Source organism: Hibiscus syriacus, unplaced genomic scaffold (genome assembly GCF_006381635.1).
Source record: "Hibiscus syriacus cultivar Baekdansim isolate YM2019G1 unplaced genomic scaffold, ASM638163v2 tig00110556_pilon, whole genome shotgun sequence".
Classification (NCBI taxonomy): domain Eukaryota; kingdom Viridiplantae; phylum Streptophyta; class Magnoliopsida; order Malvales; family Malvaceae; genus Hibiscus; species Hibiscus syriacus.
In genome coordinates, this window is record NW_024062779.1 from 5,417,949 (window position 1) to 5,445,710 (window position 27,762).

Consider the following 27,762-nt stretch of genomic DNA (forward strand, 5'->3'; position numbering starts at 1 on the left):
AAATTTTTAACGTCGCTAAATTAAAATTGAAAAAAATTAAAAATACAATGAGTGAAATATGAGAAAGAGTAAAGTTCAATGAGTAAATGTGTGTCATGTTTTATTATTAAAATAAACCACGTGAGCACGCCGTTAATGAGTAAACGATCGAGTGACTAAAAAAAGTTCAATGTCTAAATTTAATGAGCAAATTAAAAAAATTGAAGGTACAGTGAGTGAAAAAGGAGATAGAGTAAAGTTTAGTGAATAAACATGTAATTTACCCAATATTTTATTAGTCTCTTTGCTAGCTTTCACCTAAGGGGGTGTTTGGATGGGGGAATGTGGGATTCCCATGGGAATGGAATCCACATTCCCCCGTTTGGTTAGTCCGGGAATCCTATTCCCGGTAATGTAAGATTACCAATAGTGGATTTTTTGGGGTATATTACCGGGAATGTCATTACCTCCATTTCTTTAGGTATTGTTGGATTACCAGCGTTTTGGACTAAAATGCCTTTAAATTTTTTATTTTTTTTCAAAAATATATTTATTCTGTCATCGAATAATAAAAATTTTACGAATATTAAATTACAAATTTATCCTTAAATTATTTTAGATTTACAAAAAAAATCTATAATTAAAATTTTATATGAAGTTCAAGGGTTAAAATAAAATTTTACCCTTTCATTAAATTTTTTTTTATTTTTAATTTTGTAAAAAATATATAAATATTATGAATTTAATTTTTTTAAAGAAAATAAATAAATATTTTCCAACTTGTAATATTACACAAATATATAATTAGGACAATTTGGTCAAATATACATTCCAATAATCTTTTATTCCTTTAACCAAACACGGTAATCTTACATTCCTGCTAAGCCAACCAAACACAAAATACAACATTCTCAGTAATGCTATTACTTGGTAATCTTACATTCCCACTGGTAATCTTATATTCCGTGAACCAAACGCACCCTAAGAATCTTCCATTTAACTTAATCCACCATTAATGATCCATATATTTATTCAATGAACCATTTAACTTTCTTCTTCTGATTTTAGCAATTAATTTACACAAAACCCCATTCTAATTCACAAATAATAACCTTTCTTTCCATGAATGGAAAGTTGGTCTCTCAATTATTTCCCTTTGCCGAAGTTGTTTAATGGCCTTTTTGACTCTCTCTAGTAGATAATGGCATCCTTTAATGAAAAATGAGCACCATCAGCGGAGCCTGTTTAAATGCCCTTGAAGGGAGGATGTGTTTTTCATTGGATACCATAGCTACTGCACTTCCAGACAAAAGTGATGAGCAGAAGAAACCGTGTCCCTTAGTTGATTATTTCTTCTTTAAATGACAATGAAGTTCGCCGAAAATCTGGCTTTAGGAATTCACATATAAAGTGAGGTTATTTAGAGAAAACATAGATAATTTGAGAAACAGAGATCTATAAGTGATCAATTAAGAAGAAAACATCATCGACCATTGCTGGCAAAGTGACCATAGCATAAACACAGACATGTCCGGCTGGCAAGAAGAGAACAATCTTGCAATCCACTTATGGCACAACGAACAGTTTAAAGTGGATGATGGGATCCTCTAACCAAAATATATGCTAGCAGGATGTTGAAGTCCTCAAAGACCAACGATTTTCCTGTGCACGTTATGTACATGCAAGCCTTCGTCTCCATCATGATCGTGAAAAATGAGTGTTAAGATCCCAAGCATAGCACCGAACCCACGAGAACTTTGTCATATCGCTCCACCCAACGAAACTTGAGCTGGCTAGCACCATAGAAGGATAAAGCCACCAGCGAGGTCATCACAGCTATAGTGCTGCAAACCCAATGGTCAGCTTAAGTTAGCCATGCAAGTAAAGCCCGAGTTATAGGATTATAGCAGACTACGCCATCTATACAATATCTTGTCTGATTAACCCGAACTTTTGTATACCGGTAGATTATTGACATTCAACATATCTCGAGTAAAACACATACAAGGGCTACTGAATTCTCACATGCACAGAGAACACTTTTCTTGTTAATTTTCCCCAACTTAAATCAGTTCCTCATAATATAAAATCTTATGCAAAGAAAGCTATTGCTACCAATTAACATTAAGAATTTCAGTGTAGAATACAGGTTGAAGCTGGAGTTGCATATAGAAAATTATTGCAGGCAGAGATAAGTATAATGCGAACACCTTAGTCCAAGAAAGTACTAGATGCTAATGAAAAGATATGAAAATCAAGCAATTTGTTTTCAAGAAACAAAGTAGTTGGCTCAGCACAACAAAAGATGATTTATGTCTAAAAGTAGTACAATAATCAACTGGGTTTCCGATCTCTGCCGCCAGTTCTTTATAATAGCACAGATCAGTCTCTATCCCCTTGCCCTTACGTATTTATAGTAAATAGCATCACAACTCTCTTCCATTTTCTAATTTACCAAGAAAAAAAGAGATTAAAATTAATATGCATGATGGAGACATACATCAAAATTAATTGTATGGTACTAACAGCACTCTAGTGATAATTGAAGATGCTAACCAATTGCAAACACATGAAGATAAGCTCTCTTTATATTACTATCATTTCCAAATGCCAACTGCAAACTAACTATTATATACAAAAATCAAATTGAATAAACAATTCACAAAATTTAGAATCCCTTGTCATGTATACCTGAATTGCAACACTAGAATGGCAAGTATCATCATGGAAGAAGAATTTCCGACAGCTAGAAACACAGGGAGAGTGGTTGCACAAGGAGACAACGCCGGAACAAGGACAAGGCCGGCCACGGCCATTCTCTCCATCGGTTGGTTATGAGAATGACTGTGTCCACCCTTACCACACAAAACAACAATATTATAGCTAGCACCAAGGACTATGAGCAAAAGCGAAGCAAGTTTATGCACTGTTTATTCACCAGCAATTGTGTTCGCCATAGTTATGGCTGCTATACCAAGAACCGAAGTGGATATCACATGCAAAACTGCTCCAAACGCGGCTGCGCATAAACAAATAACACAAAGATAAAGAAGAATGATAAAAGCAATGCCTAAAAGGAGTTTTAACGTTTAATAGTATTTGCTTTTAACTTCCTGCAATAAATTCTCTTACTTTTTCTCAAATTAAAGAAACCCAGAAAGCAAATCCACTGCAAATCAACATATTAGAATCAATTATGATATTTAAGCATAGTAAAATTATGATCCCAAGAACTAAAGAAAGGAAAATTTCTCAACAGTAAATAAATGTTCCCCCCCCCCTTTTCTTCTTAAATCTGGGTGTAGGCATATGCAAATTGGAGATCTAAATGCACACATAGTGAGATGAAGGGAACTTACTGACGAAAAGGGTACGATAAAGAGTCCATTTTTGGGCACGGCCGACGATGGAGAATGGAAGCCAATGGGTGGGAATGAAAGAATGAAGAAGAGAAACAGTGCTATGCCGCATATTGTTGACAGATCTCCGGCGCCGAAACTCTCCATGAGCTTTCCTGTTTCAGAGAGAATGGAGATTGAAGAATTTGGGATTCTCTAAAAGCACTATTAGATTCAACGAGTACTTTCATCGATATTTGTTTTACATTTTTTGGGTGGAGAAATGGTAGAGGATTGGAACAAATGGGTTGTTTGGGTGTCACCTGAAGCTTTTGAGAAAGAGATCTGAAAATGAAATGAAACAGAGGTACAAGGAAATCAGAAACACGATGGGATTTTGCTGATGATTCTTTTCGCACAATTTCTTCTATTTTGACATTTAAATTATAAGAGTAAAATAAATCATTTCCCACTAAATTTTATTCTCTCTCCTATTTTACCTATTATACTTTCAATTTATCTAATTTACTCAATAAACTTTTGAAATACTCATATTTTGATCACTCTAAATTATTATTATATTTGTATGATGTGTAATTTTTTTATTAGAGAAAATAACTTAAGTGATCGAAAATACCTTATAATATACGATTTTAACCAATTTTTTTTGGATTTGCAAAAATAACCGACGAATTCGCAACACGAACTCCAATTTCGCAACACAGTTTCCAAATTCGCAACACAAAATTTTAAATTCGCAACACAGAATTTAACAATTTCGCAACACGAATTTCTTTTTCGCAAAACGATTTTTAAATTCGCAACACAAGTTTCCTTTTCGCAACAAGATTTTCTAATTCGCAAAGCGCGTTTCAATTTCGCAACGCGAATTTTATTGTCGCAACTCGATTTTCGAATTCGCATCACGAATTTTAATTTCGGAAAATAACTTTTATTTTCGCAACACAAATATTTTGGGTATATAAACTACGCAACAGCAACAACTCATAACCTAAATCCCTAAATCGCAACTCAGTCCATCTCCATCTCTCACTCTCTCCGGCGACATCCGTTCCTATATCCGACGACATCCTTCCCCATCTCTAATTTTTTTACATAATTTTATTTCTATATAATTTTTCAATTATTTCTCTCTCAAATTATCAACTATCAACTTAATAAATGTATGTTTTTCTCTAAGTTAGTGATGCTATTTAGTTTATAGCTCGTTTGTTTAGTAAATTAATTTACAATTTGTAGAATGAAATTATCTAATGTTGATCATGTTTAGATATATTTGTGTTATAGAGGGCCATGGGAGATTGTTAATGGTGTTTTACAATATATGCCTTTACCCATGAATCTTCAACTAAAACTGTCATTAAAAAAGTTAACTTATGAAACTCTAATGTTACATCTTTCAAAGAAATTGAATTTAGAGCCTCTAAGTAGATTTAGGTTATCTTATCAGAGAAAATATAAAGTTTATTTGTTAACCGACAATGAAGATGTTGAACGATTCATTGCTTACATTAGTGTTTCACAAGATGATGTTACATTGTATGTTGTTGAACCTAGAAGTAGTGAAGTTTGAACATTGCTATGATATGTTCAGTTGTTATCACTTATCAGATTGTTGTCTGTTATCTTTTTGAAGGTATTTGCCTTGAATTGAAACTATAAAAAAAGATGGTTATTTTGAACTTCTCCATATTCGCAACTCAAATTTGCAACTCAAAAATCAAATTCCTAATTCGAAACTCAAATTTGCAACACGAAAATCGCAACTCGATATTAAAATTCGCAACTCGAAAATATAATTGGCAACTCGAAAATGAAATTCGCAACTCGAAATCGATTTCGATTTTCATTTTCGCATTGCGAATTTGATTTTTGAATTGCGAAATCGATTTTCGTGTTGCGAATTCGATTTTTGAGTTGTGAATTCGATTTTCGAGTTGCGAATTGGAATATCGAGTTGCGAATTTGATTTTCTTAAAGGTAGTGTGCCTTCAATTTTTTTCCTTCAACATAATGCATATTGAAATTAAACAAATCAATTAAACAAAAAAACAAATTTTATTTACACTTTACAACACATTGATGTATTTACCTCAGACAGTACATCCAACCTAAAATGCTCCTAACAATAGGGAGCTTACAGACATTGGTCAGAAAACTAATAAATATACCACAGTTCACTGTGTACAACATAATTTAGGTTGACAATCATTATATACAACTTGCAAATGGATATGATCAGCCAATGAACTGAGATAAATTTAATTATTTAACCTGTATCAACAAATATTTTCATGTTCATCAACTCTCTGACACGAGGGTCATGAAAAATAAGAATCTCTTCCAAAATTATAAAATCTGGAAGGATTAGCCTGTAGAAACATTATGGCCATAAGATTTTCTACACATCCAAAACCAACAAATATGAGCTGAAATTATTGAATTCTAGGTACTTAACCAAACATTTTAAAACTACTTTTAATCAATATTTCATCTAAAACAAAGAGTAACAGGTTAACAACCCTTGTTCAAACTTACCAATAACAAATGGTTGTTTATGCACACTTTCAGCACCCGGTGAGGTTGTAAGCATCTCAATATTTCTCGGCTTCAAACCTATGCATAAAACTCACAAGTGAAAATCATGTACATTTTTATCACAGTTCAGAGTCATATAAACAAGCAAAAGAAAATTCTCACATGGTCATACTGTCACATATCAACCACTGGATGCAGGTAGGCAACGTCTCGCATATATCTCTCTAGCCATAAAATGCTGAAACCACAACCCTACTGCACCTCTATCTCTATCTGTCGGAGGTAGAAATTGTTACACCTCCTCTCGTCATACGTTCCAAGCACATGCATAAAAGAGGACCACAATCCCCTCTGGCTATTGAAATTTATTGTGGCGCTGTCTCGTCTCTCATCATTGTAACTTTTAACTTATTTGGCTTCTCGTTTCCTGAATTAGTCCAATAAGCAATCGCATCCAAGTATTTAGCCAAAAGATCGCTCCATCCCTTAAAAATAATATCTTTCAAATCAAACAATGGTATGTAATTCAGTATTCTGTCATATACTATCGTCTTCAGGGATGGGAGCTGAAGCTCGACGAGAAAGCAATGACGTCGTTCCATAACATGGATAAGCATCTGCAATATAATAAATAATACTTCAACTACGCACATCAAATAAATTTTATGAACACCTTTAAATATGCAAAAATAAATACTAACCTTATCGACCTCCCACCACGTAGGATAAAGGATAGCTTTGCCATTACCTAACGCATATGAAACGTCTCTCTGATCCTGCAAGTGAGCTGCGTGAAAAGACGAAGGCATAATAGTCCATCGCGTCTTTTTGAGTTTCTTCAATTTCCTTAAAATCAGAAGTCGTGTTACCCATGAATCAATATGTTGTTTTATAAAAAATACATATATTAGTGAATTTAATAAATTTAAAAAAATAATCAAAATTAATATAAAAAGAATATAATACTTACTCCCCATTCGAAATAGTCATTCTCTTCAACCCCTAATAAAACACCCCACCAAGACCGCTCAAGAAACAAATGTGTATTGTCGATTTTGCATATATCGATGAAGCACCCCTGGCTTCACTCATGTAGATAAAAATCAATTGCGGTCTTAGCCCAAACGATATTATCTTTAATTGTGTCTGGTAGTGTGCATATCTCGTGTTGAGGAATGATATTGGCCGATAACTGATACGAAAGCCATATCTGATCCATCATACTGGGCACAAGAGGGGGTTTACCAATATGTCAACATAGTATGGAATGTGAATCCTGAACGATGGGAGGGGCCTCTTGAACGATGGGAGGGGCCTATTGAACGATGAGAGATGAATCCTGAACAATAGGAGATGGATCCTGAACAACGATAGGTGAATCAGGCTTCTTCTTACGCAGTCTTGGAACTATTGGGGTGAAATGCGACGTAATGACAGGTCCATGACGTCTGATGCGTGAACTTCGTCGTACAAGAAAAACCCGACGTAAAGCACCTACCTCATCGAGCCGCTAAAAATAAATTAATACATAAATCAGTAAATAAATAAATAAATAATATCGAAAAAAGTTATATGCATTTTTAGTATAGTATTTATTATAAAATTAAACAAACTTACCTCCTTGTGTAGAGTATGAACCTCATTCTGCAACGATGAAACAATCTCACGTAGAACACCCACCTCATCACGTAAAGCAGCTACCTCACTACGTAAAGCACCATTGTCATCACGTAAAACAGTTACCTCACTACGTAAAGACCCTACCTCATCACGTCATGCACCATTTTTATCACGTAAAGCACCGACCTCATCACGTAAAGCACTGACCTCATCACGTAAAGCACCTAACTCATCCCGTGGAGGTGGAGAAAGGGGAGATAAATATCGTGACATCTTTGCCAGTCGCCTATCATGAGGTGATGGTGGAGAAGAGGCTCGATGATGTGATGGAATATGTGATGGATCTCGGTGTCGATGTGTAGAGTCGGCTAGAGGTGATGGCTCTCGGTGTCGAGGTGTGGAATCGGCTCGATCAGGTGATGGATCTCGGTGTCGAAGTGGAGAATCGACTCGATGAGGTGATGGATCTCGGTGTTGAAGTGAAGAATCAACTCGATGAAAAAGTGGGGGTGCTCATCATCCGTCCCATAAAAAAAACCTACTAGCTTGCCACCAATCAGTGGCAACCTCAGCCTCTGTGGGTTTCAATGTCTGTAATGGATAGTTTGCCTCATAACAATATAAAAGCCCAAACAAAGTCAAACGTCTACTAGTAATAACTTGTTTATATATGGTAGTATTTGTGTTAACTTACATCATTGATCGTCATATATGGTAGTAACTCTTCCCAATCCAACAGTCGGATCCTCTTCCAAGTAATAGCCCTAGGAATATCATTTGAATTCTTGATGGCATAAGTACGCATGCTGAGAAATACCTCAAATATCCAAATCTACAATATAATACACAAACATTAATTTTAGTAATTGTTAAATAATTAATTTTGGAAATATTATATAGAAATTCTTACCTTAAAGGCCCAAATAAAGCCTACCAAAGTGTATTTGGAACCATGCCCACGCAAACTACGACGGTCCTCAAAGACAGACGATAATTTTTTCCAAGTAGCTTTCTATAGATATAAACCCCACGGAAACACGTTTCATGCATATAGGTCATCTACCAATAATATTAAATCCTTACAAATAGGTTGTCTTCCCTCTTTGGCTAAAAAGTCGGCATACAAAAGTAACAAAAGGTATACTCGGACAACATCAAGGTCATCCATTCGAGTAAAACCATCTTTAAGAAATAATCTTCTCAAATCGTCGACGTGTAAAGTGACCTTCACTTTTGCTAGCTTAGGAAAAACTCGAAATAACCATGATGGACGGGCGATATGACTAATGTACGGACTTAATTCATCGTGTTGTCTGAACCGTAGACCAGTGACCAAGCAAAACTCCACTCGCGCAAAACAGGTATACGCCTGTGGAAAATGAAATCATATCTCCTCATCGCCACGTTGTATCCCCTCGGCTAGATCGTTAGTCATGGTCTGTAGAAACAAATGAGTCAACAAAGCGTCTCCACTTGGATGTTGTACTTTCAACCATGACTCGAAACAAATATTCTCGTCTATTCATGTACATTTTTTAAATTAATTTTATGTATCAATGTACTTTGCCATTGTCTTCTTTGCTTCTTAAGTTCCTTTACTGTTTTTTTCCCCTTCAAATCCTTTAACTTTTTTCTTCAAAAATATTATTCTTATTTAGTGTAGTTTATGAACTTTTACTTACAAAATTTTGGCAATGTTTTACCCGTATATACATTTTTATTTTGTAATGTCAAATAATATAACTATGTTAAATAATTAATATTTTAATTTTTGAGACTGTATCTTATCATACTTTGACAAAATTTCTTTTGTTCACATTAATATTTGAATTTTTAATCGTGACACATAATATATGATAAAAAAGAAATATTATAAAAATGTCAAAGAAAAACATTTAAAGAACTTTCTAATTTTACTATTTTTCTTAAAATTTTTCATATTTAATAGATATAATATCATTCTTAAATGCTACATGAATTTTTATAAAAAAAATAAACTTCTTAATTTCTCCAAAGCAGAGCATTAAGAATCTACTGAAAAAATATATGATAAGAGACGATTTTAAACGAAATCCACTAAAAAAAATTAATAGGACACGGGCCTATAGCAACACTGTCCCAGAAAAACCAATACAAAGTAAGTTTTGAATTTCAGAATAAGTTCACTTCAACATCAACAATGTTTCCAGATACCCAAAATTGAAACCATCAGGTAGAAACTTAGGAAGATAAGTTTACGATAGCTTAGTGATCGCCGGGCATACTCTTTATGATATCAGAGTCACCTGAAAAACACAAACGGTATATACCGTGATCGGAATTTTACACAGATGTATAATAGTTAAATACGAAACTGTAATCATCGCTCTTATACATACCAGGATCAACAATGCTAAGGCAGCACACTCTGAAATATTTTCCGCAGGCAGTGCCCAAGTCTACATTGTCTGCCAAAAAAGAACCCATCATTTATTCATATTGGGGAATACTCTTTAAAACCAGTGTTGAATTACTAGAAAACTTCAAACAGAAAAGTTATCACTTCATTGTCCATTGGTTCACCAAGCGGCAATCCGTCATTACTTATGAAACATAAGATCGATGATAAGGTAGTTAAGATATTACAGAGATAAAGAACACATGTAATGGACTACATCAATTACTTCATTAGGGGATTTGACATAAAGATTCTACCATTTTCACAAATGTCTTCAAATACAAGATTATGAGTAAAAACTAAATAATGGAAGGAAGCAAGGGAAACGAGTTTATGTTATTCAATATCCGGATGTGCGTGTAACACGGGATGTGTCTAGCACGGATGAAGTTTATTGATAATAGTATCAATACCGGAGTAACATAGCTGAACTAAACAGCTAACCTTATTGATAATCTGTTTGTTCAATGTGATACAGAAATTAATCCAACATACAAGTACTCAAATCATGGCACACAAATGCATTCTAAGGCATTTAGCAAGAGCAAGATAGGTTAAGGTAGGTTAAGGAACATACTTCCATTGTAGTGGTGAACTCCAACCTTGCACAACATGGCATAATACTCGATCTCTGACTTCCTAAGAGGAGGGCAGTTGTTGGAAATAATAATCAACTTACCTATAAAACATTAGAATTTATATATGAATATCAGCCTTCCAATGCTGAATTGAACAAAACTTGATCGGCATCAGAAATGCAACAGTCATATATAAAACAAATTCTACTAAACATCCTCATGCCCTTATCCTATAGTTAAGCACTATTTTAATCAAGATGAATTCATTCAACCTAAATTCACATCGAAAACAATAAAAATATAAGGATACCATAATTTTCATGTAAACTAGGAAACTTAGAACGCCAGAAATAGTCAATCATGGATCAGATAGATAGAAACTTTAGAAATCTTAAATCCATGTGCAGAATTGTCCAATACCTTTGGAGCTTCTGAGAGATTTGAGGACAGTTTTATAACCCAAAGTGTATTTTCCACTCTTCATAACGAGAGCCAACCTGTTGTTAATGCTCTCATGAGTCTTCTTCTGCATTTCATCAAACACATTTTCAGAAATTTACTAACAAATATGTGTAGGAAATTCAAAAGAAAGAAAACGGGAATACGATCTTACGGTCTTCTTGGCGGCAACTATTTTCGTTGAAGGGGAGAGCTTCGGTGAAATGGGGGCGGGGAGAAACTGAGTCGGCTACAAATGGTTCACCGCAAGGGAAAAACCCTAAAGCCTAAACACAAATATATCGATGCCTGAGTTAAGGATTTAAGAGTTGGGCTAACCCCATAGTACCTTTTATGGGCCCAAAATCAATTTCAACTAAAAATTACAGAGAGAAAATGTATACATACTCTCCTTTTTGAATTTTCTCTTCAATTTTAAAGGTCGTTGAGATACTCTATATTTTGATTAGATTGTCTTTAGAGATTCACGCCAAAATTTAATGTTAAGATGTAAATTTCAAAATTTTAACATATAAAATTTTAAGAATAGAAATAAATTATTAATAAAAATATAAAAAATATTTAAAATATATGATAATTGAAATTTTCAAAGCCAATTTATTTCCCTTGATTCATTCTTAATTGGTTTAAAATGCAAAATTTAAGATTTTGAACTTTGCTAGTTTGGAAAAGGCATTCAAGATCACATGGACCGTCTTACACCGATAAATTCGCCTACCATTTGCCCAAGGTCCTACCATCTTGCAATCCCATTATAATTTCAACAAGTAATCGATATTTAGCTACATACCCCAAACAGTTTGAACCAGAAGAAAGCATTTGCCAAAAACCAACTTAGGACAACCCTTTTTTATCATTAACAATAGTATACTGCACCAGAATGCATTAAGAAAATGGTTTTTTTCCCTTTCTTCAAGTGATTCCAGCCAATCAACCAAGGGTTTGTTGGTGGCTTTGAGATTTTTTTATTTGACACAAAAGAACAAATTGATGAACAATTTGAGCAGAAGATCATTCAGCTTTCTCCTAATCCTTTCGAAAGATGTAACATCACTAAGAATAAAGGGTATTTGGCTCCACATATATCTTTCTAATCTCTTAAGATAATTATGCTAACCGCTATTGATCAAGTGGCCTATTCCTGTAGCGGTGTTAGACTCCTGCCGGTCAGCTTCTGCCATGAGGAAAAACAAGAAACGCTCAAACAGGGTGGATGAGGATAGTTGGTCCACCACTATAATTGAAGCTGTAGGGACTTTGAAATTGGGACCAAAGTCCGGATCCATTGATAGAGCTTGGATAAACTGTTATGGTGGATTGGACTGCCATTGGGGTTCCAAAATAAATGCACCATTTTACCATAGCGGCCGAAGTCTTATCCGAGTTTTGACATCTTCTACTTGTATTAAACTGCATAGCTTCCACGCTCTTGCTGTTGATCCATCTGAGCCAATGTCTCCTTCTGTTATCATCTCTTCTCGGTTTAGAAGAGTATATTTCAACTTGATTAGAATTTCTTACTTGTTAAATGTCATATCTTAACTAAGCAATGGTTTATATATATATATATATATTTGTTCTTTCGCTGCTAATGATGTCAACTTCTCGAACGAGGGTTGACCGGAGCACATGCCATTGGGCTCACCACTATATTAAATGTCATGCATCTAAATGATTACATCTTAAACGAACCAAGTTTCACGTGTGATGTGAACAACATAAAAGTGGGTAATCATATTTCTTATGCACGACCTTTAAATATCATTGAAACTTGAAAAAGAAATTGGACATTAAGCCTTCCTTCCAGCTTTGTTTATTTAGCACATTTACATTTCAATATTATTACACTTATATAACTTGGCACACACTAAAAAGTAGATAAAATTCAGCGTCCCTTCTGTAACTAAGATCCAATACAAGTTATCTAGCCTCCCACGGTTTATATTTTCGGGCAACCATCCTGTAACATTCCTGATTAGGTCAATCTGAACTGTACTGACATAGAAGGCAATGCCGACGACTAAAGAAACCATGGCAGTCGCTGTGCTTCGCAACGAGGATGGGAATTCTTGGTAATACAATGCAGCTTGTCCTGGAAAATGAAGTGCATCACCGATGCCGACCACAATGAGCTGCGGAAAGAGCCACCAGACTTGCATAGGCACTATGGCACCAGGGTGTACCTCGAGGTTGTTATCATGGGCTGTTCTGAGTCGCTTTGACTCCACCGTTGCTGAAATCGCCATGCTTAGGACATTGATCACGTGGCCTATTCCTATTCGTTGTAGTGGCGTCAGAGGCCTGCCGGTTAGCTTATGCCATGCGGGAAATAAGAAACGATCAAACAGGGCTATGAAGATGGATGAGGATACTAGGACCACGACTAAAATAGATGCTGCAGGGATCTTGAATCCGGAACCGAGGTGTCGATCCATTGATAGAGCTTGGATCACTGTTATGCTGGATTGGATTGCTATTGGGGTCGTAAGAAATATACCGCTTGTCCATATTGGCAAAAGTTTTATTAGAGTTTTCAGATCATCTACTTGTTGTAAACTGCATAGCTTCCATGGTCTGGCTATTGATCCATCTGAATCAATGTCTCCTTCGGTTTTTATGGCTGCTCGGTTCAAAAACCTACATCATAAGAGAACACATTTCAACTCGATTCGGATTCCATCTTGTTAAATGATTACAACTTGAAAGACCCAAGGTTGAAATCTCAACGTGTGATGTGAAGAGCATAAAGTGGATCATCATGAAGAATCCTCCTTACCTATATTGATGTTACACTTGAAAGTTTCAAAAAGATGACATTTTGATGGCAATATGCACTAAATCATCATGAAGAACCTTCCTAGATTATGCAAAGCATAGTCTTTAATGGAAATGAATAAAGTAAATTTGCAAGTAAAATAGTTTTTACCTGAAACTCTGTTTTGGTGTTGTAGGCAAGGCCTTGTTCGTTCCACACTGTTCATGGTAATAATCTTCATTTCTCGATGATAGCACCAAGTTCCTTTTCCTCACGGCAGCAACCAAAACACGAAGCATAGCCGTAAACGGACTCCCTTGAGGCTCATCGTGTCTATAGAATTGACGTCCGGCCAAGAAAATGGCCAAAGCAACAAAGTTAGCTGCAAAACATATGGCATAACCAAGGGCCCAACTAAGGCTGTCCTCAACATAGACAAGCGCAGTGGAACTTATTATGCAAGATGCAAAAACAGTGAAAAAGAACCAATTGAAGAAAGTTTCTTTATGTTTAGGTTTATCAAGTTGATTTGCTCCCATTGTGGCTAGTGTATATCGACTCCCTCCCAGCCCTGCAGACGCCATTGTTATACTTAAATATAGAACAGCATATTGTAGTTTTGATGGAGGTCTGCACAAGCTTGAACCGGTCTCACATGGTGGAGGTCTCAAAGAGCTTAGTTTTGCTGTTAAAGTCAGCAAAACCATCCCCTGGGAAAAGCTTAAAATTTGATCAATGAAGTTGCTTAAAACTAGCAAAGATTGAAGAGAATGGAACATAGTATACCAGTGTAGAGATAAAGCTAGAAACTGCAACAACAGGGAAAATTCCCAAGAATGAATCAGAAATGATTGCTCCAAGGATGGGAATCAAGTTTATGCAACCATGAACAACGTTGGAAATTTGAGTGGCATCAATGCTCTCCACGTTGAATTCCTCGACCAGATAGACAATCAGGTTCGCCAACCATCCGAAACCAGACATCATCACTCCCGACACCGTCCCTGCTTATCGCATCCCCAAACAAAACACAAAGGTTAGCTAGCCCCAACCTGTAACATACAGTTTGAAGTCGGAGAACAAGACACACACACCATATCGAACATATTCAACAGATACACCCGAGTCGAGAGAGAGAGAGAGAGAGAGAGAGAGAGAGAGAGAGAGAGAGAGAGAGAGGACCTGCAATGAAGAATAAGGTTATGAAACCACCATTTTTACTCATGGAAGGTGACATTTTAGCTTCAATATCAGCAGGGACCGGCATAGACTTAGTGGTTTCTGCCATCAATGGCTGTTGTTGAAGAGTTGTTATGTGGCATTTAATTTATAGGCAGAGAGGGTGTGTTATAATATCCTTTGAATGTGGTGGCTCAAATGTTGCCTGTGCTTGTGTCATCCTCTTAGCATCAAGGCCGTACATTAAGGTAGTAGCAGACAAAAACATTACAGCAAACATATTGTAAACCAATTCAAGGGGTTCAGTTTCCTCCAATAATCAGTAAATGCCGGCGCCGCCACGCACTGACACAACAGTTTTCAAATTCTTATTTTTCAGATAGTTACCGGATTCTGTTCTTATAGTATTCTCTAAATACGTTAATTTCTTTGAAAAATGTAAATACAGTCTGATTACACATATTCATATTTGACAGACACTAACAAATAGATGTAACAAACAAAAGGGTTTGGCAGAATCGAATCGAATCGGATCGGATCAAACTGTTTTTGAATTCCAAATCTTAGAGGCTCAGGTTTTCTCCAGTCCAGATCAACGAGGTTCCGGATTTTTTCGGGCTCGGACTTCTTGGATTTGAATTTTCTTTTATGAATTAAATGTATTGCTATTTTTCTTGTATACATCAAATTTCAAAATATTGAATAAAATCAAAATTAAAAAAAAATCAGATGATTAAAACATAAGTTTAGCATAAAGTAAAAAGAAAAGGACCAGCCCGTCTCTGCCTTCAGTCCAAACCTCGCGTTGTATGAGAGAATCTTTATTTATTTATTTGGACATTGAAAAGGAGATTAAGAAATTTTATTTAGATAAATAACTTTGTTTTGTCTCATGCTTGCCTAAGTTTCTGCCTTTCTTTTCTTTATTTGGTAATTCACGTCATATTTTCATTTATTTAAAGAAAAAAAATCAATTTATTAGATATAAATAACTAAAATGTTCTCATGAAATCCATTTTATTATCCAAAGAAAATTATGTATAATTATCCAAATAAAATCTATCTCGTGACCTTATTGATGGCCAATCACTTGAATTAATGAGCATGTCACCAACTTCATAAATATAAGTTTATCACCAATTAACAATGAATAAAACATCTTGATCCTATACATTAAAAAACAAGTGGAATAAAAGATATAAAATTTATGCGGTAATTTTTTTTATAGAAGTGACTACTTTTATTAAAAAAATATTTCGAATTATAATAAAGATTAATACTCTTAATAGTAAATTAAGCATATTTAAGACATTTTTCTAAAATCATTGACATAAAACTAACAACTTAAGATCACAAAAGGACCATACCAGGAAAGATTTAAAAACTTAACCAAAACTCGAACAATGATAGATACAAACGAACTGCAAAAGGGATCAAGCTACTGAAAACCGCCAACAAAACCGTAAATCAAAGTCGAGTGAAGTAAAAAACTATACACGAATGCAAATCAAATATCCAAATCTAATTCAAATGTTCAAAGCATAAAAGATCAACATGATAACAAATAAACGGCATCTTGATCAGTCTTGACGATGTTAAATTAACTCTTAAAAGAGATAATGAAAAACAACGAGCAAATGACCCCAAACATGTCAAAAGATATATAAAAACGTATCATAACGATAGATTTATTGAAAATTTAAAACAAGAGAAAAATAAAATAAAAGGCATAATACAACAAAATAACCCTCAGTATTGTTCAATTTACATGTATTGTTTTTTTACACATTTGACCGCCAACGTTTCATTTTGGGTCAAAAAACACCATCGATGAATAGAAACCGTTAGTCAACTGACAATCAATACCTGATGATGACCAAGCACGTACACATGGATAGAAATACTGACGTAGCTTGTCAACTCATGGTACATGATGACATGATATGTTTACGTGGAATAAATGTTGACATGACATGTCTATATGTGATGTCACACCAACAAATATTTTTTAAAATTAATTAATAATTATTTTTATTAAATTATAAACAACCAATAAGATATTGTCACGTGACCCATAATATTTTTTATTAAATTAGGAAATGAGGGAATAAACTTCAAAATGGATGAATGACTCAATGCTTAACAACGAGACCAGCTCACTTGGATGTTATTATTATACTAATAACAATATTTAAAATATATTGTAGGAATCAAAACCACAACACAATCACTTTATAAACTTTTATTTTAAATTTAAATTACATACTCTCTAATTAAATTCATATTTTAAATTTAATAATTTTTAAATTTATAAACTTTAAACATAAAATAAAATGATTTAATCTTTTATTTTAGATTTATATTTTTATTAAATTACATACCCTAGTAATTGCAGCAAAGTCAATCTGACATTAAGTGCCCTCCATGACTTGCTATCCTCCTACTATGTTGACATTAGATATTTAACCATTATACTGTAATGTAATTCGATTTGATCATTTACATTTATGGTATTATTAGTAAATCTAAATTGGTGGTACAGTTAATTGATGTCATTAAAATCATGATATATATTTATTTTTTTACTGTTATTAAATCATACGATTAGGATTACACCACATGAAAATCTAGTTAATTATATTCAATTAATAAAAAACTAAATGTCAATTAAATGTTTAAATCTTTTTCTTAATTTATATCATCGCTTTACCTGTGCCATTATCAATGGATGTTAATTAATATTAGAGAGTATGTAATTTAATAAAAATAAATTTAAAATAAAAAATGAAATCGTTTTATTTTATATTTAAAGTTTATAAATTTAAATTAATTAAAATTTAAAATATGAATTTGATTGGAGAGTATGTAATTTAAATTTAATAAAAAATAAATTTAAAATAAAAGTTTATAAAATGTTTGTGTTGTGATTTTGATGGCTACGATATACTTTAAATATAATTATTAACATAATAATAACATCCAAGTGAGTTGGTTTGATGGTTAGTCATTAAACCTTTCATCCATTAAGTTCAAATCCCATGGGATGCATCTTCTGGAAGTTTAATCACTCCTTTCCTAATTTAATAAAAAAAATCCCATGTGTCACATGACAATATTTGATTGGTTGTTAATAATTAGTAAAAAATAATTATTAATTAATTTTAAAAAATATTTGTTGATGTGGCATCACACGTGGATATGCCATGTCAACATTTATTCCATGTGGACATGCCACATCATCATGTATCATGAGCTGAACAAGCCCCGTCAGTTGACTAATGATTTTCATCCGGGTGTTTTCTGACCCAAAATAAAAAGTTGAGTGGTCAAATGTGTCAAAAAAATAATACGGGTAAATTTGATAATATTGTCAAACGTTAGGATTATTTTGTTGTATTATGCCAAAATAAAAAGATAATAAAAAATATCGACAGTCGACAACCAACATTAAAATTAATCATCAACAAAAATGAAAAGAAAAAGTATTAACATCACACCACGAATAAAAGAAATTAGAGGAGATAGATTTATATTTAGTGTATTGATATCGTTTAAATTATAACTTATTAGTTTTATAAAAAAATTATAAATTATTGGTTGTGTAATGTTAAAGCTTAACAAATTAATTGTTCATATCTAATTTTTTTTAAATATATTTTAAAAAAAAATTATATTATCTTTATATGTTATTTTTTATAAAAATAATGTCAGAAATTAATTTGATATCAACTTAATTTGAAGGAGACAAATATACCTTTATTTTCAATTATAAAAAAATATTATTATGCACGTATCTAACTTTTTATTATCTTATTTAATATGTAGCAATATTTAATAAAATGAAGTGATTTTCATCAAATAAAATAAAATAAAGCCATCATCGATTATTTTATTAAATATAATCGAATATTTATAAAATCATTTTCACAATATATTTAAATAACAATTTAAGAAGTATATATTTAAACTGAGATAAAAGTTATATTGAAAAATTAATTATGTACGTAGAAGATTCAAACACGTTATGATACTGAAAATTGATTACATCCGAATAGGTATGAAAAAGGATATTGGCAAAGAGTGATGCCTGAGATTTGATTCTTGGGAGACAATTCAAGTGAGACAACATGGGAAGCACGCAAAACTGTTGTACCATCGTGGTTTCAGGCTCTCGGTTCATTAAATCTACCAATTTCAAACTAGGTTGTTGCTGCTGTGCATTTTTTGCAGTTTAATGTTGGGATGTTCTATCAAAATCACATACAAATAAATGCTATTCAACTATGCATCAACTTTAACTTGGAATGAATTCGACACAAAATTCGATTTATTTGTCGAAGTTAGGGTTGTAAATGAGCCGAGTCAAGTTTGAGTATTGTTGAGAAAACTCTGAGATGGAGTTTGAGTCGACTCGAAAATTCGCGAACCTAAAATTTTCAAGCTCGACTCAAACTCGAAATCATGAACCGAAGCTCATAAAAATTCTAAAAAAAATTCTTAAACTTAACTCGATTGAAGCCTCAAACTCAAATTCAAACCTTAAATAAATGAAAACCTTATACTGCATTTTTTAAAAAATCAACACGTAAATGTTAATATTATTAATAATTTATTTTTTAAAAAATAAAATCTTAATATATTATATTTTTGAACTGCTCACGAGTTTTTCGAGACGAGTATCAAGTAACTCGTTTCGGCTCATTAAGACACTTAATCTTGCTCGAGCTTGATTTGGATCCATTCGAGTCGAGCATTTATTAAGCTTTGACCGAGTCGATCTCAAATAACTCGAGATCTGTCTCGTCTCATTTACATAATTACAGCCCGTGTTACAACTCGATATTTGTTACAACTGGATTGATCTCTTGCCTTTGTTACAGTAAACCATATACAGCAAAAATAAAAGCATTCACCGCAAACTTTTACATCAAAGATAACTCGGACTGGCGCATTTAGAAGATACTAGTGAGCGAAACAGGATAACTACTATATTTTATGATGGAGCATAATCTGGATTCAGAGCTAATGTCTCCTTGTAAATCATGTCCTTCACCTGCTCTTCTCCCAACCATTGGTGCTCAAAGTCGAAATTAAAAGGTACGGGGCAGACGGGTTCGTCGGTTATATCGTGTAGTTTTTCAAGATAAGGATGGCCCAATGCCTCTTCAACTGTCACAGATAAATTACTTTCATGTAAGCAAAAAAAAGAATTGCTTCATTCAGGCTGAACAAAATTTGAGTCTCAAATTATTCTTCAGCAAAATCTTATAATTTAGTTAATGAATTAGAACTCAAGATCTATAAGAGCGTGACAGAAAATGTCGCTCACCGGTGATTCTTCTGGTGGGATCAAATGTCAGCATTCTGTCAATAAGATCAAGTGCCGATCTATTAACATGTGGGAAAACATTTACTAGCGGTTGGCGAGGATGTGCAGGAAGCTGCCTGATGTATCGTCTTGCGTCCTCATTTCGAAGAAACCCAAGATCTGTTTCAGTTGGTGTGCCAAGTAGCTATAAAACATAAAAGTTGATTATAAGTACTAATCCCCCCCCCCCACCCAAAAAAAAAGGGAAGAGACGGAGAACATTCGAACAAGGAAAGAAATCACGTCATATTTAAGTCTAATAACACATTAAGTATATACGATATCCTCAACTACAGGTACTTTGTATAAATCCAAACTTTAGAAGTGTAAAATGGTAATTAACCTAATGAAAGGTTTAATCAGCAAAGAATCCAAATTAGAGGATTAATTATGACATGAATCTTGAGCAAGAGATCGTTTCATGGATTCCCATTAATCAAGTTTTCCCTTTGCGGCTTGTTGTAATTCTTGTAAAATTAGAGAATAACACTAAGCACTTTCCGCTCTATGAAGCCAGCTAGCTTATTCAACATATGCTCAAATATCAATTTACCTCGGTCAACAAACGCATCTGATGTACATGATCCTTTCCAGGAAACAAAGGCTTTCTATTCATGAGCTCCATGAAAATGCAACCAACTGACCACACATCTATGGCGGCTGTGTAGTCCGAAGAGTTCAGCAATAGCTCAGGCGCCCTATACCATCTTGTGACAACATATTCCGTCATGAACTCATTCTCAGCTGTAGGTCGAGCCAGACCAAAATCACAAATCTTAAGATCACAGTTAGCATTGAGCAAGAGGTTGCCGGGTTTCAGATCTCTGTGAATCACGTTTGCAGAATGAATGTACTTCAGTCCTCGAAGAATCTGATATAAGAAATACTGCATAACATAAAATAAAATCAAAATCCGATCAAAATAGATATATTTATACGCGATCATTAATATATCTTTGAGAAATACCTGACAATGCTCCTCGGATAAACTCTGATTGGAGCGAATGATTTGGTGAAGATCGGTATCCATAAGCTCTAAGGCAATGTAGACATCAGCAAAATCTCTACGCATAGGAGGAGGAATCACATCTCTTATTGCAATTACCTGTTATCATGCACATAATCATTACTTGTGCATCTACCAAAGCTCAATATTCATGTCTAAGGTTCCAACTAAACATTTTTAAAAGAATTCATATGAGGAGATGAAATTATTTCTAAGTCAATTTTTCAAATGAAGTTCAAAAACATCTCAACAAGGAATAAAATTCAAAACAGCAGAAAAAATAACTTACGTTTTCGTGATCCAAATGTCGGAGGAGCTTAATCTCACGAAGCGTACGCTTAGCGTCCATGTGATTATCGAAAGCGTTGGCTATTTTCTTTACCGCTACCATTTCATTCGTCTCCGTATTCAACACCGAGCTTCAAAATCCAAAGATATAAACACAAGAAAGAAAGTTTTAAAATCATACCGAAGAATGAAAACAAAATAAAGTAGGAAAAAAGAAAACAATTCATGTTAACATACCAAACGATGCCGTAGGCTCCACGACCAATCGGCATGATCGGTGGCCGATATTTAGACGTTATCTCAAATAAGTTTCCAAAAATACTATACTGAATAAATCGACCACCGTACGTATTAATCGCCGGAAAATCTCGGAACTGACCGCCGGCATTTCCCGGAGCAAAGTTAGCCATTTTGACTTGCTTCTCTTTTCTTTTGTGGGATTGGAAGAAACGTAAGGCCGTTATATATAGGGAAAATTAGTCGCCTTTTAAGGTGTTTCAGTGAGAGTTTGAGACTTGATGGTAGTTATAAAGAGGAAGGAAAGCAGAACGCGTTTGATGGAGCGCTGAGTGTAGCCGCCTCTAGATCTACGGTTGAAAATCGATAGAATGATGTCAAATGGACTTCATTCGCCTGTTAGCTGTTTCTACCACTCGATTTTCTGGAGTTAAAAACTTTAAAGGATCAACTACATTATACCCCCTTAAACTACAATTCAGATTCTAAATTAATTCTTCAACTTTAAAATATTTATCATCAATAGAACCTTTTCGTCAGTTTAGTCTCTATGTTAAATATTAAAATATTAATTTTAAATATAAATGTATAATATATTTAAATCACGTTGATTAAATTATAAATGATTATACTATAAGCGTGTCCTATGTTAGACTCAAATTAATGTTTAACGTTTAAATTAATGACTATGCCGACAATTAAAATATTAATTTTAAATATAAATGTATAATATATTTAAATCACGTTGATTAAATTATAAATGATTATACTATAAGCGTGTCCTATGTTAGACTCAAATTAATGTTTAACGTTTAAATTAATGACTATGCCGACAAAAAAACTGGATTAAAACAATATTGATATTTTAAGGGTTTAATTAGAATGCTCTGAAGTTTAAAGACTAATTTGGAATTTAAGTGATAAATAGAGGAGTCTGAGGGAATTAGCCCAACATTGAAAAAGGAAGAGTAAGGTATCTAACATTTGGTGGAAAAGTCTATCATTCGCGGCTCATATTATTGCCCCAAATTTTGACGGAAAACAACACTTGATGGTCAAAGTTGTTTTTCCTTCCGTCTTTCATTTTCCTTCTCAACCTGCACTCGCGACACACAGCAACAGGAACTAAAGGAAATATTAGGCGAGTACCCAATTCTCTTCTTTCTTTCTTTCTTTCTTTCTTTCTTTCATTTTCTCAAAACTTAGGCGATGAAAGACAAATGATCAGTGTTTGCGTGTGTAATTATTAATACATTTCACCTTCAAATATAAATATATACAGACACTTCACATATACGATTTCATATCCAAACAATATTAAACCATTACTACTAATTGTATTCGTTACATCATATATTGCAAAATAATATATATATAATATCCATCTTAATCTTCATTAATCACCACTAATAATTATCATACTATGATTTTAAGAATAAAAAGATAAGTATTTACTATTTATCCAATAAAAAAATTCTTTCACTTTTTAAGTATATCTAAAAAATTAATGTTTCCATTATAGTTAGTAATTATTTATTCATAATAAAAAAAGAATAAAAGATTATCGAAAATAGACATCTCTTAAATTATATACCAACGTTGACATCATGATGAAAACACTCGAGATTTTTAGATTGTACTTAAAGAGCTACTACAGGAAAGAATTTCAAAGATTTAAAAACTTTAAATATATTTTTTTAAATTTAATATTTTCATATAAATCACATCATCTTATTTTTGTGTGTTTTTATATACTTATTCAAATAAAAAATTATAAAAATATTACTCATTTCGTCTCATTAAATGTCTCTTTTATTTTTTTAAATTAGTATATTCAAAACGTCACATTAAAAAAATCAACAACAATACTTATATTTTTTTCTTATATGCCTCAATCTTTTATATTTATCAAAATAAATCAATAAAAGTTATCAATAATCCATTTCAAAGATAATTTTATCATTTTTTCCTCAATTAAATATATTTCTTAAAACTATATGTATTCATTTAATTGAATATCAACACCCATTTCATATTCTCTATTTATTTTCTCATATTTTTTCTAGGATGACAACAGATTGATTTATACAGGAATTGCACGATGAATGAATGTGGGCTCGACTTATAACAAGCAGTGACGGATTCAAAGCACAGGGTGGGCACCCGCCTTAGAATTTGAACTTTTTTTCATATTGGTAGCCTATATTATAATTAGGCTCCACGATAAAATTTTATTTATATTCAACTCATACAATTAATAATTAATGTGTGCATATCAACTCTAAAAAATATTTATAAACCATCGCTCATACAATTAATAATTAATGTGTGAATACACATTTTAAAAAAAATATTTATAAATCTCCAGCTGATAGAAGTCAATCCAACACATTACCAGTTTTACTAGTAGCTTTCCCATTGAGGGAAAAAGCCCCGATTGAGTTAGGCTCCAAGTTGGTGTCTAATTCTAGCCGTATTTTTACAAAAGGCTCAAACACACAACTGACAGTGCAACCCGGGACTAAGTTTTTGCAAAACAAGGCCAACCCAGAAGGCTGGAAACTCCAAATGGAGAAATGACAAAAGGTCAACCACAATCAATAGTTAAATAAACCTGTTTCTGGCGTATTGTACTCTAAAGCCAGAGCATCAAACATAACAGACAGAGCAGCATATTCAAGAAGGAAACGAATCAGTGATACGGATCATACATTAGCATTATCCAACAAGAAAAAAAGGCAAAATGATTCCACTTATTTCGAAGAAATTGTATATTATTTATCAAGAAAAAGCCCAAGTTCCATAGGAAATCTCCACAAACTCCGTTCAACAAAATAAAACTGCAAATACCCAAATTCTTCAAGAAACAACTGCCTATTAACCAACTTCTTTGAGATTAAAAAAAAACCCAATACCATCTGTGGAGGAAAATGTTCTAGGTTCATCCTGTTCTACAGCCACCAGCTTATGCATCAGCAAATCTGCAAGATGAAATAGAAACCATCGGAACTGTTAAAAACAAAGGAGCGGAAATGCATAACAAAATTTAAGTAACAACAAATTAAAGCAAAAGTTACCCTAGCTCAGAGAGCTTCAGGTGAGCTTCAGCATAGTCGAAGAAGAAAGCATCCTCATCCTGCAAATAGAAGAAAACCATCAATAAATAAAACGAGGTTTAACTTATGAGCAGCAGATTGTATGAAATTGAGTCACTTAAATGAAGGGAAGAGCTACGTACAGCTGCATATTTATCAACCAATGGACGGAAAGCAGGGTCAGACAGGAGAACTTTGTCGGTTGGTAGCTGAAGAAGGCCTTCCTTCTCCCCAGACAAGAGTTCCCTATAAAAATATAACCGAATTAGCATCAACTCAACAGACTTTTACAAAAGAACAGAAGAGAAAAATGCACGGCTAATAAAAAGTGAAGCTTACTTGAAATAAGAGTTGTCAAAGATGAGAGGGTTGGTAGTCCATGGTCCCTCAAATCCAGACCTCTCCTTGTGGCACCTTCCCTATATGAAAGAGAAACAAGAAACATGCAAATCGTTAAACGGATACACACAAATACGCATCAAGCTAAAAAAATACACGGAAATTTGAAGTTTATTCACCAGGGTGTGGCCACCAGAAAGAGCAACAATATCCTGGTCACTGAGACCCATTTGAGCACCAAAGACCTGCCTCAAGTGATCAGCTCCTGAAAGATATTCATCACAAGGATTAAATTAAAATCATCAATAAAATCAAAGCAATCAATTTTATTCTAAATAGAAACAAAGGCATTCCGCAATAGGTAGTAAACACTAACCCTTAGTTGCATCAGGAAGACGTCCCTCAGGAGGTGGGTGAGGCTTGTCCTGGAATTTGTCAACAAGAGTATTAGTATAAACAAATCCAAAGATTAACAGTTGTTTCAAGTAATAGTTCTAAACGATGGAAACTAACTACAGCTTCCATACATCTAACAGTTTTACAAACAGGAAAGGGACAACAATTACAAAGGCAATTAACAATTACCCTCTGTAAATGAAAAACATACATTTGGGTTCAATGAAATCAGATGATATAAACTTAAGTTTCAATTCAAGAATCAAGCAAGATCCCATGGTCAAGTAGTGAATGTAAAATTGCTTTAGCATTTCTTAAAAGTAACAGTTGAAACTAGGAAATGGTAGCTGTTAACTGACCTCTCTTCCGGGGTGGAACGGAATTTCAGGTCCACCAGTAATCTCAACGGCTACAACACCAGCAAGCTACAAATTACCCAAACAAAAAAAGGAAGAAAACCAAAATCAGTCCAATCATACATAAATCAAATAAATCAGGAGGAAACTAGATCGATTAAAATTAGAACCTGATAGAAGTCAGCATAGGAAAGGATAGGGAACTGCTCCTTGATCGGCTCGAGAAGCCTGACGGCGATATCAAGGCCGTTGTTGGCACCATGTGCGAGCTCGGCAGGTTGCTTCATGGTTCCGAATGGACCTCCGGTCCTGGTCTTGACGTCAAAAGTTCCGGCTGAGTGCCAACTGTCATCAACAATCACCGTCCGATCCATCAACAATCAATATCAGAAACAAAATTTTATATCAGACGAAAAAATAAAAGAGGAAAATCTTACGCGAGACGGAGCATTAGTGGAGCACAGTTCTTCTCAGCGATGAGACCTCTGAGCTTCCTCTTAGCCTTTTCAACCGCCTTCTGGTATTCCTCACTCACAGTTGGGTAACACTTCGTCATTTCCTCTGTTTTTCAACGAAAGCAGATTCATATTAACAAAATGAGAAAAATCACATCAAACTCAAAAAAAAAATTCAAAATTTAGATCAGAACCCAAATCGACAATAACCTTTTCGTGCAGTAACAGCTAGAGTAACGAGATGAGTAAACAAATGAAAAACCCTAAAACCAACGTAATGGACACGAGCTGAGCACAAGCACACTTTCATAGAAGGGGAAGATATAAAGGGAAGGGAAGGTTCTAGTAGATTAATATCAGCCGCTGGATTGAGTAATGATCATGTGGTTGAGGTTTGTTTTAGGAATAACGTCCTTCATTTGGGTTGAAAATTCATGATGTACCGCTGATTAAATAAATTAATTGGGATTGTTTGGCTTTTTGAATAAAATCATGAGTCAAAATCTTGTCGTGACGTTTTGGGAGAAAAAATACCTTCGGAATATCAGTAAAATGACAGATTTATCCCGATGAAAGAATGCTTTCGATTTTAGTCTCAAAATAGATTACGTGGAGTGGACGATTATTACCAATTATTTGTAGTTAGAATGATAAAAAAATAACTATAAGTTATTTAGGTTGATATCTCACCATTCGTGTCATAATATCTATTATTATTACTAATTGTGTAACATTTTTATTTTCCAATTAAATGAAGTTATTTCAAGTAATGGATGGTTAACACTGCAGCGGATAGAAACGGCAATCAGGGGCGTTTTTGTCTTTTCATTACTTTTCAGTAAATTAAAAAAATGGAAAATACTTGTAATACAGTGTGAACACTGCGAGGGAGGAAAGATTCCATCGAGGCAATGATAATAACACCGAGCATCACAACTAAACATTTATCACCCGCTCATTTCCTATTGGTCATACAAAATTCACATTTGTTTTTGTAGCAGACGACAGAGCTGCAACAGTCGCATTGCTCTAGGTTTTAACCAATCGTTATTCGCCACGTAGATTCTGCTTTGTCATGAACTTGATTTTCCTTATGAGGTGTCCGCCGGAGCTTAGACTCTCCACCCACGTTCACAGAAGCAATCGAAACGCACTTGGAGCCCGTTTCGTGCCACTTCGCACGTTGGACTATTAAAAAAAACACTATATTTATTCTGATAAATAAATCTAAAGTACTTTAATATTATTTTGTTAAATAATTATCCTCTGACTATCCATATAAAGATTATAACACCGTTGTGGCATAAATCACTTTCTA

General features: G+C 33.9%; 4 protein-coding genes, 1 long non-coding RNA gene and 1 pseudogene across 6 annotated transcripts; 1 reads left to right on the forward strand and 5 right to left on the reverse strand.

Moving 5' to 3' along the window:
* On the forward strand, positions 1–25,123 carry LOC120131434. Its single transcript, XR_005516919.1, has 3 exons — positions 1–11; positions 2,508–2,514; positions 24,991–25,123. It is a non-coding gene; the product is annotated as an uncharacterized LOC120131434 (long non-coding RNA).
* LOC120131432 lies at positions 1,193–3,711 on the reverse strand (annotated as a pseudogene).
* On the reverse strand, positions 9,390–22,013 carry LOC120131430 (mitogen-activated protein kinase 3-like). Of its 2 annotated transcripts, XR_005516918.1 has the most exons (8): positions 21,804–22,013; positions 21,568–21,697; positions 21,240–21,377; positions 20,826–21,158; positions 20,234–20,417; positions 19,896–20,073; positions 19,741–19,865; positions 9,390–9,403 (listed from the first exon to the last, which is right to left on the reverse strand). XR_005516918.1 is itself a non-coding variant. In XM_039148420.1 (7 exons), the coding sequence occupies exons 1-6, from the start codon at positions 21,974–21,976 to the stop codon at positions 19,898–19,900; spliced, it is 1,134 nt and encodes a 377-aa protein (XP_039004351.1). In that variant the 5' UTR covers positions 21,977–22,013; the 3' UTR covers positions 19,684–19,865; positions 19,896–19,897. The 2 variants fall into 2 exon arrangements, 1 of the variants encoding a protein (XP_039004351.1); XM_039148420.1 differs by lacking the exon at positions 9,390–9,403 and having other exon boundaries at positions 19,684–19,865.
* LOC120131433 (60S ribosomal protein L30-like) lies at positions 9,575–11,255 on the reverse strand. Its single transcript, XM_039148422.1, has 5 exons — positions 11,125–11,255; positions 10,932–11,037; positions 10,511–10,612; positions 9,875–9,943; positions 9,575–9,781 (listed from the first exon to the last, which is right to left on the reverse strand). The coding sequence occupies exons 2-5, from the start codon at positions 10,993–10,995 to the stop codon at positions 9,741–9,743; spliced, it is 276 nt and encodes a 91-aa protein (XP_039004353.1). The 5' UTR covers positions 10,996–11,037; positions 11,125–11,255; the 3' UTR covers positions 9,575–9,740.
* LOC120131429 (protein NRT1/ PTR FAMILY 2.7-like) lies at positions 12,783–15,051 on the reverse strand. The gene is made up of 4 exons (XM_039148419.1): positions 14,908–15,051; positions 14,512–14,729; positions 13,897–14,435; positions 12,783–13,607 (listed from the first exon to the last, which is right to left on the reverse strand). Exons 1-4 carry the CDS (start codon positions 15,011–15,013, stop codon positions 12,797–12,799), a joined length of 1,674 nt encoding a protein of 557 aa, XP_039004350.1. The 5' UTR covers positions 15,014–15,051; the 3' UTR covers positions 12,783–12,796.
* LOC120131431 (L-ascorbate peroxidase, cytosolic-like) lies at positions 24,557–26,779 on the reverse strand. Its single transcript, XM_039148421.1, has 10 exons — positions 26,655–26,779; positions 26,427–26,550; positions 26,160–26,334; positions 25,993–26,058; positions 25,614–25,662; positions 25,417–25,502; positions 25,238–25,317; positions 25,042–25,144; positions 24,881–24,939; positions 24,557–24,784 (listed from the first exon to the last, which is right to left on the reverse strand). Exons 1-10 carry the CDS (start codon positions 26,752–26,754, stop codon positions 24,769–24,771), a joined length of 858 nt encoding a protein of 285 aa, XP_039004352.1. The 5' UTR covers positions 26,755–26,779; the 3' UTR covers positions 24,557–24,768.
* Between the last annotated feature and the right edge of the window lie 983 nt (positions 26,780–27,762).

Coding starts and splice junctions, on each gene's coding strand:
- LOC120131433 (XM_039148422.1), bottom strand. CDS start 10,995: ATGAAGAGTGGAAAATACACTTTGGGTTATAAAACTGTCCTCAAATCT. Junction 10,613..10,931: donor ATCTCTCAGAAGCTCCAAAG/GTATTGGACAAT, acceptor AATGTTTTATAG/GTAAGTTGATTATTATTTCC. Junction 9,944..10,510: donor AGTTCACCACTACAATGGAA/GTATGTTCCTTA, acceptor CTTTTTTGGCAG/ACAATGTAGACTTGGGCACT.
- LOC120131429 (XM_039148419.1), bottom strand. CDS start 15,013: ATGGCAGAAACCACTAAGTCTATGCCGGTCCCTGCTGATATTGAAGCT. Junction 14,436..14,511: donor CTAGCTTTATCTCTACACTG/GTATACTATGTT, acceptor AGCTTTTCCCAG/GGGATGGTTTTGCTGACTTT. Junction 13,608..13,896: donor ACACCAAAACAGAGTTTCAG/GTAAAAACTATT, acceptor CTTATGATGTAG/GTTTTTGAACCGAGCAGCCA.
- LOC120131430 (XM_039148420.1), bottom strand. CDS start 21,976: ATGGCTAACTTTGCTCCGGGAAATGCCGGCGGTCAGTTCCGAGATTTT. Junction 20,418..20,825: donor AGATGCGTTTGTTGACCGAG/GTAAATTGATAT, acceptor TATGTTTTATAG/CTACTTGGCACACCAACTGA. Junction 20,074..20,233: donor TCCCACCAGAAGAATCACCG/GTGAGCGACATT, acceptor TATCTGTGACAG/TTGAAGAGGCATTGGGCCAT.
- LOC120131431 (XM_039148421.1), bottom strand. CDS start 26,754: ATGAAAGTGTGCTTGTGCTCAGCTCGTGTCCATTACGTTGGTTTTAGG. Junction 25,503..25,613: donor TCTTCCTGATGCAACTAAGG/GTTAGTGTTTAC, acceptor AATATCTTTCAG/GAGCTGATCACTTGAGGCAG. Junction 25,318..25,416: donor TTTCTGGTGGCCACACCCTG/GTGAATAAACTT, acceptor TCTTTCATATAG/GGAAGGTGCCACAAGGAGAG.